At 45.2% G+C, this 13,328-nt stretch overlaps 1 protein-coding gene across 1 annotated transcript in view; it reads left to right on the top strand.

Moving 5' to 3' along the window:
- The window catches only part of LOC311135723 (fibroblast growth factor 10-like), a gene marked incomplete at both ends in the record, with an annotated part of 30,549 nt that extends 18,894 nt beyond the window's left edge, over positions 1-11,655 (top strand). Inside the window, 2 exons of the mRNA XM_084169749.1 lie at positions 10,140-10,243; positions 11,464-11,655. Coding sequence (XP_084025875.1) covers positions 10,140-10,243; positions 11,464-11,655 — 296 coding nt within the window. The remainder of the gene's footprint in view (positions 1-10,139; positions 10,244-11,463) is intronic.
- Between the last annotated feature and the right edge of the window lie 1,673 nt (positions 11,656-13,328).

The following is a 13,328-nucleotide window of genomic DNA, read 5'->3' as shown; positions in this document are numbered from 1 at the left end:
CCTTATTTGCTGAAATATGCGGATTCAATACCCTCAAAGACGTGCAGGAATTTACTTATTCCTTAAACCAAACCAGAAAGTCAAAGGCTCACAATTCGTCAGAATGATTCAATAGAAGAGCAACTTTGAACATACTATCAGCTCCGTAATAGTATGTTATTGCCCAGAGCCCAGGATTGGTAAAGCTACATGGCAATTTCTCTTTTTGGAAGATGCACTGCTAAGTCTAACTTAAATAGGCCAATGTAGTTGAATGGTAGGCTGTCCAGGGAGGGAAATGTAGTTGAATGGTAGGCTGTCCAGGGAGGGAAATGTAGTTGAATGGTAGGCTGTCCAGGGAGGGAAATGTAGTTGAATGGTAGGCTGTCCAGGGAGGGAAGTGTAGTTGAATGGTAGGCTGTCCAGGGAGGGAAATGTGAGCAACGTTTCATGTGTTTGGGTGCTGCAATGTTACAAACATTCACTAGGTTAGGTCAATGTTACAAACATTCACTAGGTTAGGTCAATGTTACAAACATTCACTAGGTTAGGTCAATGTTACAAACATTCACTAGGTTAGGTCAATGTTACAAACATTCACTAGGTTAGGTCAATGTTACAAACATTCACTAGGTTAGGTCAAAGTTACAAATCATTGAGAACCACAGACATCACAACACATTCAGAGATGTGTACACACACACACACACACACACACACACACACACACAGAGAGAGTGTGGTGGGACAGATGGAAGTTGGTGAGCGAGAGAGGAGAGAGAGTCTTAATGGAATCATCAAAGGTAGCACATGGAGACCAGTGCTCGGACCAGAGACGCATCTGGACGGTCGTCCCATTTTAAAGGAACAGGCAGGAATGCCAGATAATTACCCATTGCATGCGCGAGAGGGGGGCTGTCCTTGGGCAACTAGTGGCTGGAGCAGGAGCCCTGGATTTTATCCGTCACAGATCCTATATCCCGACCCCCACTGCTTTACTGGCTACTAATGTAACACGTTCCCACACTGGGCCAAAGCTGGCCCAACACCATCCCCATCCTCATGGATGGCTGCTCTCACATTTATAAGGGGGAACAGTGTGTGTGTGTGTGTGTGTGTGTGTGTGTGTGTGTGTGTGTGTGTGTGTGTGTGTGTGTGTGTGTGTGTGTGTGTGTGTATGTGGGGGGAGGGGGGGGGGGGGGGGGGGGGCGGGGGGGGGTTGTAAATGTGTTACATACTCAATACCTGCCCGCAATCTGGAGGGATCTAAAACAACAAACAGAAAACTGTAACACAACACATGGAGGAAAAGCTGTTGACGCGCTTTCAGCAAGAAATGTTGAAAGTTGTGGTGATGTAAATGTGATAGGTCTGGAGAGGATTAGTTTGTTAGGCCTAGCGCTTGAGTGCTACAGTGCATGGTACTTTTCCCAGCAGTAAAAAGGCATCTGGACTTCAAAAACATGGGACCTTAAATCCCAATGACCCCAGGTTCATTACATAGCATAACTTAAAGAGTCTATAGAATGTCCAGAACAATTGGAATCACAACATTATGTTTACGCGTATATACAGTATAGAAAATGCAAGAAAAGTTCTTAATTACCTTGCCAGATCAAACCCATAAACACACATTCATACGGGAACCACTCAGTGCCCAGTGACATGTTTTGACATTTACTGGCATAGATTTGGCGCTATACCATGCTGCAGAACCAATAGCATTGGGTAAATCACATTATCTGAGAAGACTGCATTTTCTTCTGAAACCAGCGTGAACATCAACATGCATTTAATCTGAATATCTGGATTTGCTTTTAATCATGCGTTGGTGCCAGGTTTAAAATCACACACAGCTTGACAGTGTGGTTTCAATGTTACTCCCCTGTGTAAGACTTCTGTGAATGCACGTTTCAGGCAAAGAACACAATATTGACATCAGGACGGATAGTATTAGAGAAGTATTAGATGTATAACTTCTGTGTGGAGATGGATCTAAAACACAAGTTGACAGCCTTGTGAAAATAAAAACTTGATTTGAAAGGCATCTCTAATGTTACTAAGCTAACTTAACTTTCGCTAGGTGAGGATGCAGACAGTGAACATGTGAAGTTTTCATTGGTTGTTGCTCATCTCACGCTATTTAGCACCAATACATTTACACCAGATCCATCACACACTGTCACGCTACCACCATGCTACCGCCATGAATCAGTTGAAAGTACCATCATACAGATTTAGCCAGTCACCAATGAGTTACTACCAACTTATATAACCCCCATCGTGGTGGAAAATATCTGTGACAAGTAACTAATAAATAAAAATGTATTGAGTAGTCAGCAGTCATAAATTACAATGACAGTGAATGGTGAAAACATCAGAAAGTTTTCTTTGGCACAAGCCTTTGAACGTCTTGTGCTTGTCTGGTTAGAGTGGGATATTTTCCGGCTTTATCAACCCCAATACTTCATTACTTACCAAGTATAAAATTCCCTCAACACCAAAATGGCGTTTTTGTTTCCCAGTGGATCTAGTGTTTCCTCTGCCACTAACACTGAAGCTGTTCCATGGATATGAACCCCTGTGTCATGGTGAATTGGACAAATCGTCAATCAGGATGTCACCAGTTGTCAGAGGGAGATCTCTCATCTTAGATGTTAGTCACTCTATCCTCAAGTAATGCAAATCAAACTTGGGATTGTTGAAAAGTGAAAACAAAACCTGGAGTGTTTTTGTACTGAAACCTAACTCTCTTAGAAGTGACTCTCATTTGAATTCATTGTTTTAATATAAACGTTTTTTGAATTGTCAGTATTTTTCTCTAAAATCCCAACATCCTCCATGTTGAAATAGATCTTCATAATTTTATTTGAAAGTTGTGCTTCAAGTGGTAATAACGGTTTTACAACTGAAACGCAGACAAGTACCTTACTTTCTCACACCCAGTTGTAGGCCATGCAATGGGAGCAGAGCAGCAACATAATCTTCAGAAGGGCCTAGAAGATAAACTGCGGAAACACTTTCACAGCCCTCCTTAACCTTAAAGTCCTACTCCAGTCTCCTTTTCAGCTAATTTATCACCTGAGTTAGTTAACAACAGGCACATCTCAATAGGTGGTCAAGGTAAGTCATAACATGGCGCAAGTGGGGGAGGGGTCTTTCCTTTTTTGTTCTATTGCTCCTCTATTGTTCCTCAACAAAGGTGGAGGCCAATGACATCAGAGGGCACCATCAGGCCAACTCCTTGAAGTTTGCACAAAAAAACACTATTTTGTACAAAACATATTTTTTTTTTACCATTAAGTGTGTGTACGTTACTGTATTTATACGTGGGATATTGTTTTTCAACAGGAAAAGTAAAATAAATTGTGCGTGTTTAAGTTCATCTGGAGTCACCACTAATTAGGAGGCAGGGTGGAGTGTGTAGGGGAGGTGAGGGGTAAAGTGGTGTAGAGGAGGTGAGGGGTATAGAGGAGGTGAGGGGTTTAGAGGAGGTGAAGGGTGTAGAGGTGAGGGGTGTAGAGGAGGTGAGGGGTGTAGAGGAGGTGAGGGGTGTAGAGGGGTGTAGAGGAGGTGAGGGGTGTAGAGGAGGTGAGGGGTGTAGAGGAGGTGAGGGGTTTAGAGGAGGTGAAGGGTGTAGAGGAGGTGAGGGGTTTAGAGGAGGTGAAGGGTGTAGAGGTGAGGGGTGTAGAGGAGGTGAGGGGTGTAGAGAAGGTGAGGGGTGTAGAGGAGGTGAGGGGTGTAGAGGAGGTGAGGGGTGTAGAGGGGTGTAGAGGAGGTGAGGGGTGTAGAGGATGTGAGGGGTGTAGAGGAGGTGAGGGGTGGAGGGGTGGAAGGGTGTAGAGGAGGTGAGGGGTGTAGAGGGGTGTAGAGGAGGTGAGGGGTGTAGAGGAGGTGAGGGGTTTAGAGGAGGTGAAGGGTGTAGAGGTGAGGGGTGTAGAGGAGGTGAGGGGTGTAGAGGAGGTGAGGGGTGTAGAGGAGGTGAGGGGTGTAGAGGGGTGTAGAGGAGGTGAGGGGTGTAGAGGATGTGAGGGGTGTAGAGGAGGTGAGGGGTGGAGGGGTGGAGGGGTGTAGAGGAGGTGAGGGGTGGAGGTGTGGAGGGGTGTAGAGGAGGTGAGGGGTGTGGAGGGGTGTAGAGGAGGTGAGGGGTGTAGAGGATGTGAGGGGTGTAGAGGATGTGAGGGGTGTAGAGGAGATGAGGGTTGTAGAGGAGGTGACGGGTGTAGAGGAGGTGAGGGGTGGAGAGGTGGAGGGGTGTAGAGGAGATGAGGGGTGTAGAGGAGGTGAGGGGTGTAGAGGAGGTGAGGGGTGGAGGGGTGTAGAGGAGGTGAGGGGTGTAGAGGGGTGTAGAGGAGGTGAGGGGTGTAGAGGTGAGGGGTATAGAGGAGGTGAGGGGTGTAGAGGAGGTGAGGGGTGTAGAGGAGGTGAGGGGTGTAGAGGTGAGGGGTATAGAGGAGGTGAGGGGTGTAGAGGAGGTGAGGGGTGTAGAGGATGTGAGGGGTGTAGAGGAGGTGAGGGGTGTAGAGGTGGAGGGGTGTAGAGGAGGTGAGGGGTGTAGAGGTGGAGGGGTGTAGAGGAGGTGAGGGGTGGAGAGGTGGAGGGATGTAGAGGAGATGAGGGGTGTAGAGGTGGAGGGGTGTAGAGGAGGTGATGGGTGGAGAGGTGGAGGGGTGTAGAGGAGGTGAGGGGTGGAGAGGTGGAGGGGTGTAGAGGAGATGAGGGGTGTAGAGGGGTGTAGAGGAGGTGAGGGGTGTAGAGGAGGTGAGGGGTGTAGAGGAGGTGAGGGGTGTAGAGGAGGTGAGGGGTATAGAGGGGTGTAGAGGAGGTGAGGGGTGTAGAGGAGGTGAGGGGTGTAGAGGAGGTGAGGGGTGTAGAGGTGAAGTGTGTAAAGGTGAGGGGTGTAGAGGAGGTGAGGGGTGTAGAGGAGGTGAGGGGTGTAGAGGTGAGGTGTGTAGAGGTGAGGGATCTAGAGGAGGTGAGGGGTGTAGAGGAGGTGAGGGCTATAGAGGAGGTGAGGGGTGTAGAGGTGAGGGGTGTAGAGGAGGTGAGGGGTGTAGAGGAGGTGAGGGGTGTAGAGCCCAGACCCCACTACACTGATCTCTCAGTAGCCTGGGAGCCAGAGGCCTGTGGAGGCCAGATCAAAGGTGTGAGACACTGCTGTCAGGAGCCAGCTCAGGGTCAACCCCTGACCCCCAGCCCCCCTCCCTGCCCTGCCCTGCCCTGCCACTACCCCAGCCCCCCCTCCTCAGCCCCCCATTCCCTGCCACTACCCTAGCCCCCCTCCCCCTCCACTACCCCAGCCCACTCCCCTTACACTACCCCAGACCGCTCCCCTGCCACTACCCCAGCACCCCCTTTCCTGCCACTACCCCAGCCTGCCTGCCCTGCCACTACCCCAGCCCCAGCCCCAGCCTCCCCTCCCTGCCACTACACCAGCCCCAGCCCCCTCCTCTCCCCTGCCCTGCCACTACACCTCCTACCACTGCCCCAGCCCTAGCCCCTCCTATCTACCCCTGTAGAGTTGTGAACCAGCCCCCCTGATAATATGCTTCGTCCACAAGTTTCAGACCCAACCCCAACCCCAAACCGTGCCCCAGTGCCAACCTCTTTAATAGGGCCTGAGCTGTCTCTACACCCCAGGATCTGGAAGGTTAATCGGAAAGACATGCCTGTCATAGGGGCAGCAAGTTGGGGTTCCCAGGACAATTATGCACACACTCTGGGGTGACGACATTGGTGGTCTTGTGGCATCTAAGCTGCTTGATCTGTAGTATCGAATTGATGTCTGGTGTTGATGAGAAAAGGTATGTTTTCTCTCAGAATAGGGCATGCATTGTATGTGTTGTAGTAGAATCTAGGGGTAGAAATACGGGAGGCTCAGCAGTAAAGTTGGCTGGATGAAGCTACACATTTTGATGTAATTATGACAAGATGCGATAATGTGAGTTCTGTTACCCTGCCAAGAAATCACGTCCCTCTGTGGCGATAGTGGGTCTGTGGGCAGGGACGGGACGGGACGGGAGGAGAGAGGCCACCTACAGAGCCTACGGTAGAAGGCAAGGCTGCTGACGATGGGAGTCACACCAGGCAGTTGACTCGACCACCCAATGGACAGTCAGTCAGCAGAACTAAACTGAGCCACCAGCTGTCTGCTCTTCAGTAACCCTGTAATTAGCAGACCTGGCCTCTGCCAACAGTACTGTAGGAGAACCCCCAGACACACAAATTACTCAAATACTGTGAAACCACATCAACCACTTAAGGTTGAAAAGAGATAGAAGTCAGACGACTCACCTTATCTAAACCAAGATATTTCAGAAATGTTTTACCTGCGCTCATACAGTATCACGATACACCATAAACACAGTCCCTCTTCTTGTGTGCAGTGGTAAATTCCTTTAGTGAGGCAAGCAAACATTGGACCACAACTCTAGGTAGCACAAATACAGTTTCATACAGTGAAATGAGGCGGAAAACTGATTTTGGACTCTGTTATATAGTCTTGTCCATATCTGGAACTAACCCTTCATTAGCAATGAAGACTGCAGTCGACTGTTACAGGACCTTGGGCCTGGTTTTACTGAATCTGCCATATAAAACTAACACAGTCCTGTTATGTACACAGGTTTCTGTCTTAGTAGTTTCAGAAAAATGTTGATTGCAAAATGTCAGCACCTTATTTTCTTGTTGGTTAAGAAAACTCTGGTTATTGCACTTTCAATATTGGTCATAAAACTTAAAAGTCCACCGTCACAAAATAAAAATGTCAGCTTTGGTCGACATGCCAACAACAGGGAGAAAAAAACAACCTCCCAAGCATAAAAAGAAAACAGAGTGAGGAGGCAGGAACAGGGGCAGAGTGAAGAGAAAGATAGAGAGAAACAGACATAGATGCAGTTAGAGATAAGAGAGGGACAAGAGAGAGAGAGAGAGGAACGACGTAAAGAGAGGTAGAGTAAGGATACTCGTTTTACCGCTGTGAATGAAGGGGCTGAAGAGAAATGGGTCTGGCCCTGTGCTGCCTAGGAACAGTAAGGCTCAGTCTCTGGTTTATTCTGTTTTCTTGCAATTTAAGCCTTTTGTTGCAGCCCTGCCTTTCAACTCCTGAGTGCAGACAGAGGAAATGTTCTGGTGACTGACAAGGGGTCCTAAAAAAGCCATGGGTTTTGCTTTAATGCACCACATCAAACGGCCCAAAGCAAACGGCTAAAGCAGGTGCCTGACGTTCAACACGGCAGAGGTAGATTTTATTTTGACATTGCAAGCTTACCTAAAATACTGCAGTGCCATCTATATTACAGGGCAGCTAGAATTTAAAAAGTTGTTTTGAACCAGTCACTCTTGCGCAGATGGTGAAGGTGTGTGTTTGTGTTTTTAACTGTGACTTTGAGTCAGTGTGAGTGTGTACAGTAGCTGCAAGTCTATGCAGTGTGTTGTATTTCCATACAATTTCATTATTCCAAGTAGGCTCCATACACCTGTATCAATTGGCATTGCCTCTCTCTCCTTTTGTCTCTCCCTCTGTCTCTCCCTCACTCCCTTTGATCAGGGATTATTCCGCTCTGTCATCCAATTTCTCTTCTCCTCCTTTCATCCCCCCTTCCCCTCCTCTGTTCATAAAGCTGAGGGAAGGCAGAGGAGCAGAGACGAGGCCGGATAGCCTTATCACCACACTCAATAGCTGTGTGCAACCAGAGCCCATACAGAAGGGGCTCTCTCACGCCCGCCGTGTATAGAGAAGCCTGTCAAATCCGTCTGTTGAGTGGTGGCCACTGCTTGTTTTACCGGTTCACAGATTCGGTTCACTCCACTGCCAATTCATACGAAATGGTTTAGCTTAGGCATCGACGATGTACTAGGACTTTGTTTTCAGTACAGGGACTTGGATTTGTTTATTTCAGCGTCGATTAAATATGTATTAATAGTTTTATGGTGTTTTATAATAGCATCTTTAGAAATATGTCTATACAGATGCAGGATTTTAATTTGAGCCAGTTTGCTATAGCAGGAAAATAATCCTGCAGCAATGGGAAATGTGAATTATTATGTGGATTATAATTCATGGACATTTTTGTAGTGGTTGATATATTTTCCATAAGGGAAAATCAAGTCTGAAATTTCAAAGTGGAAATCACAAACTTTAGAAGCCTTTTAAAAACTTAAATACACTACAAATTTGCATTTCCTGCTGTGCAGGAACATTTTCTGCAACAAAAAAGTGATCAAATTAAGATCCTACATCTATACATTAACTGCAACAGCTACTTAATCAACTGGCCTGCCTGCATGCTACAACAGCAAATAAACAATGGAACAACTGTATGCAGTCAAAACAGAGACACTGCTAGCTTTTTCAAGCATTTCAATGACTCAATAAAATGTCATGGATATTACAAACTTCAAAAGCGTTTTTAAACCTCAAATACACTACAAGTTTAACATTTCCAGGAAAGCTCTCCTGCATCAGGGTGACCAAATTAAGATCCTACATCTGTATGTTTTCACACTCCTCCTGTGGACATTTTTGTCTTCGAAAGTGGAAGGAAAATTAGGGGGTGGGGAGTCTGACTAGAGGTCATGACCATTGAGTAGAATCAACAGCTGCAGACTGTATTGGGTCAAAGGTGAAGTTGGTTTACATGGGAAAGTCCCTGGCAGGGGTAGACTAGAGTCCCCAAGTGAGATACTCTTCCTAAAAACTGTTAACCATAACATGTAACCCAGTACAGGGACAGAACACATAGTCCAAAGAGGACGATATGGACAGGACAGATACTGTACACCCAGCTGAACAAGTACTTAAGGGTAAATGCCTGAGCAACTTACCCCTGATCAAAGGTTCCTGCAACAGCTCTCCTAAAACTGGGTCCCCCCATGTCTCAGGCCGCCCATTAAATCCCCCCAGGACAGCAGGATGTTAGAAATGTGTGTCCAAGGAGTGAGAAGAGGGATGGTCCAAATGAAAGATGTCACTGGGGGGGGGGAAGAGTGGAGGTGAATCAGTACCAACTGGTCCCATTAACAACCTGATTATAGCCTGTCAAAAGCCACCTTGTGAGACAATATCTCCTCTCCTCTGACCCAGGCTAGGAGGCTCCATACTGGGCCAGACCAGCCACCTAGGCCCTGCCTCCTTGCTTGATACAAAGACCCACTTCCACCAGAATTGGTCCTGAGCTAATCCCCTCTAACCCATGATAGCTTTATGGGTTTATGCTGAAGGAGAGGGAAAAAGGAGACTGACTACCACGGCTTTAATCAGTAATTGGTTCAAAAAACATTTAGACTGCAAACTGATACTTACATTTCAGCTTTCGCCAGCGTGCCGCTCCGCTCCGAAAACAAAACAAAAGCGGATACATGTTTTTTCCGAGGCTTAGCCCTGGCCAACACCTCGCACTCAGGATTTATGGACCGTTAGCATGGGTATGAAATGTCAGCTCAGGCTCAGCCTGTCTGTTTTCCATGACTGGCACAGAGACACACAGCCAGGCAGCCAATCAGGACTCAAGCAAAGATGACAGTGATTATTTAAAACATGGGCAGGGATAACAGTGTGACTCGACCCCTGGTGTGGCTTAGTGGGATTCTGTAGTGTAGATGACTCAATAGGTTCAGTAAACGTACTGGAAAGAACTACAGTAACTTACAAATCATGGACTACAACATACTGTATCCACTTACAGATGTAGGATCTTCATTCATGCCAGCTTGCTACAGCAGGAAAACAATCCTGCAGCAACAGGAAATGTGAATTATTATGTGGATTATAATTAATTGACATTTTTGTAGGGGTTGATACATTTTTCATTAGCGCAAATCAAGTCTGAAATTTCAAAGTGGAAATCACAAACTTTAGAAGCCTTTTAAAAACTTAAATGCACTACACGTTTACATTTCCTGCTGTGCAGGAACATTTTCTGCAACAAAAGAGTGATCAAATTAAGATCCTACATCTATACATTAACAGCTACTGTACTTACTCAACTGGCCTGCCTGCATACTACAACAGCAAATAAACAATGGAGCCTAACAACTGTATGCGGTCAAAACAGAGACACTGCTAGCTTTTTCAAGCATTTCAAAGACTCAATGACTTCTATCACATTAGTGTATTGGCCTGGTATAACTAACTTAGATTGTATCTGTGTGTCTGTCAGGTGTGCTGGAGATCAAGTCAGTGGATGTTGGGATCGTGGCCATCAAGGGGCTCAGCAGTAACTTTTACCTGGCAATCAGCAAGAAAGGAGAGCTGTACGGCGCGGTAAGTTTAGCCTGTCATGAAATTCACACACAGAATAACAATATCCCTAACTACAAATGTAGCTAATTATTTGGTTGAGAATACAAACTTCCCATTAGACTGATTCAGTGTTCAGAACACTCACTAGTTAGACGCCAGCTAGTGTTTTTACACCGCCACCTTACTGTTAAAATCAACTCTCCTCCATACTATACTCTCGTAAGAAGTGGGCTCCTTTGATGTTGTGTGAGAGCTCTTCTCTCCCTTGTCCTCGGGCCCTTAGAGAAGCCTAGGGTTGTTTTAAAGGACAGTTCCACTCCACTGCCCGTAAATAATCCTCTAGCACATGTCGGCCCAGCCAAAAGAGTTGTCGTCTAGAAGAAAGTAAGCCGAGACGCCCCTACAGCCCCTCTCTCCCAAATACACAGATCCTCCCATATACCACACCATGCTTGTGCTCTGCTCTATTCAGACCAGAGAAACACAATACAACAGCCTCTCCATTCTACTAAAAGCCCTCAAGGGCTACCGGCACTGTTTCATGCGCTCTCATACAACATAATCTAAAACATAACAGTAAAAGGCTGTTACTACGGCTCTCACAGTAGTGAAATCAGATGAAATGAGACACAAAAAACATTCTAGCTAGGAAAATAATTCCAATTACATATTCTACTATGTCACACTAAGGTACTGTCATTCATTCAGTAAAGCATTGGTGGCTTGTCTGTCCCTCATTAAACAAGCATTACATTATGATAAGCTTGTTCTAACTTCATATATACCATTTTGTGGGAGATTATTTTCACACACGTTTCCATGAGAAAGAGGTAGCCGACGTGAGTTAAACACTAGGCAGAAAAAATATTCTCATATGCTTTGGGAACATTCAGTTTACTTCTGGAACCAATTTGAAGAGCTGTGGCTAAAGAGCATTTGGGAAAGGAACATTCTTTACTGGATCACAACTGTATTCATTTTCGTGTCTAGTTAGTCAGAACACTAAATGACAAGAGCAGTCTGTTAGAAGCTTGATGGACCCTACTGCTGTTATGACTCTGCAAGTCTGCATTTACACTGTTGTTTAGCTTGCCTTAATGGAGCTAAACAACCTGGATATCTGGATGGGAACTTCTGCTTAATGAAGAAATTATGCAAATGTAGACCCCAGTTCCATTTCCCGTGCTGCCAAAGTTGTTGAATCACACACTTACAATTTGTTTTTATTGTTTGTTCTCCAGAGGGACTTTGGTGTTGACTGTCGGTTGACCGAGCGGATTGAGGAGAACAGGTACAACACCTATGCCTCAGCAGAGTGGCGGAACAAGAAGAAGGCCATGTTCGTGGGGCTGAGCGCCAACGGCAAGCCCATGAGGGGCAAGAAAACACGAAGGAAAAACACTGCCACCCACTTCCTGCCCATAGTGGTGTAGCCACCTCATTGGACAGTTCCTTCCCCTGTGAATGTTTCACTGCACTGAGGAAAGACTGGAAACCTTCAAAGACATAATGGAGTCATATGGAGTCAACGTTTGAACTCATTATCGCGGAGTCTGACTGATGATGTCACATATTTGTTTTTAAGTTATGAGTCGGCACAGGAGAAAATATGAAAAAAAATTCTGTGCCAAATTATTTTCAATGGATGAACTGTTGGAGACAAATCTCAATACTGAATAAGAGGACAAAAAAGGGACATTGATTCCAACAGCGTCACTGAAGACAGGGTCAAAGGGCAGAGTGTACCGTGTGTATTTGTTGTTGTGATGATCTGTCGATGCAGTTATTTATTCTGTACTAACTGATACGAGGAACTGAAATTGACACTCAAGCTTTGTGACCCAGTGAATGGCTAGATATACAAACAGACAGATGCAGTACAGGAAGCACTTGGGTGACTAAGATGTGATGAAAGAGAAGCTGGGCCATGGAGTGAGTCAAATGCAGAGAATTTAGTCATGCTAGCACCATAGCATAAACAACCCTTACAAACATTATTAACATGCAAGTTCACTGTACTGGATATCTCTATACCTTTACCTGACTGCTTTAAAATAAATTATTTATTTTATGTAATATTTAAAGAAACCAAAAAGACAAAAAAATATGGATTGAACAAATCTTTTTTTTATCATATATGCTCTTCTTTTTAAATACTAATCTATCGTTTAAACATGAATCAAATAAATATATTTCTCTTTACCATGTTGAATTTTCTCTTTCTAGGTTTGCACCTATTTATATCACAATACCACAGCACTACACAGCACATGTTATGCACTGTAGGTCTATATTTAAGCAATAAGGCCCGAAGGAGTGTGGTATATGACCAATATACCACGGCTAAGGGCTGTTCTTAAGCACGACGCAACGTGGAGTGCCTGGATACAGCCTTTAGCTGTGGTATATTGGCAATATACCACAAACACCCGAGGTGCCTTATTGCTATTATAAACTGGTTACCAACAAAAAAATAAACGTTTTGTCATAGCCAATCAGCATTCATGGCTTGAACCACCCAGTTTATAATACAAAATGACATGCCTGTATCAACAGCAGCTATAAGTGGTCAGAATAACAAATGAATAGAAACAGTGGTATGCTTTTTGACATATAAACGTACAACTACCAACCCCTTAATGAATTAGTTGGGTACTGTAGGTACTACAGGAAGGAGAAACGTATTTCCTAGCAGCTTGACCAGAAGGAAGGAGCTGTTTAGAAGCTGGTCACGATGCCAGAACATCAAATAAGTACACTTGACAGCTTGTTCCTAAATTCATTCATAACTCAGGGATTGACTTTGAGGTTTCACAGTGGAAAATGTAGACAAACAAACAAACCTCAAACTGGGGTATATTCTGTGCAAGATTCATATCCCAGCCAGTGTTTTAGAGAAAATACGGAGCGGACCCTGAGGAGTACGCAAATGCTTAAATCTTTAAAAGGGGAATTATAGATAAGGTAAAGCTATGGACGTTGGACATCTACAGCCCACAGAAATACAAAAAGTGATAACCAGCCAAAGAAGAATACATACAGGAAGTACAATATCCCACTGGGCACAGACGTCAATTCAACATCTATTCCATGTTGGTTCAACATA

The sequence above is a fragment of the Coregonus lavaretus genome (assembly GCF_964263955.1).
Source record: "Coregonus lavaretus genome assembly, chromosome: 10".
Lineage (NCBI taxonomy): Eukaryota > Metazoa > Chordata > Actinopteri > Salmoniformes > Salmonidae > Coregonus > Coregonus lavaretus.
This window is presented reverse-complemented; position numbering and strand designations above follow the sequence as displayed.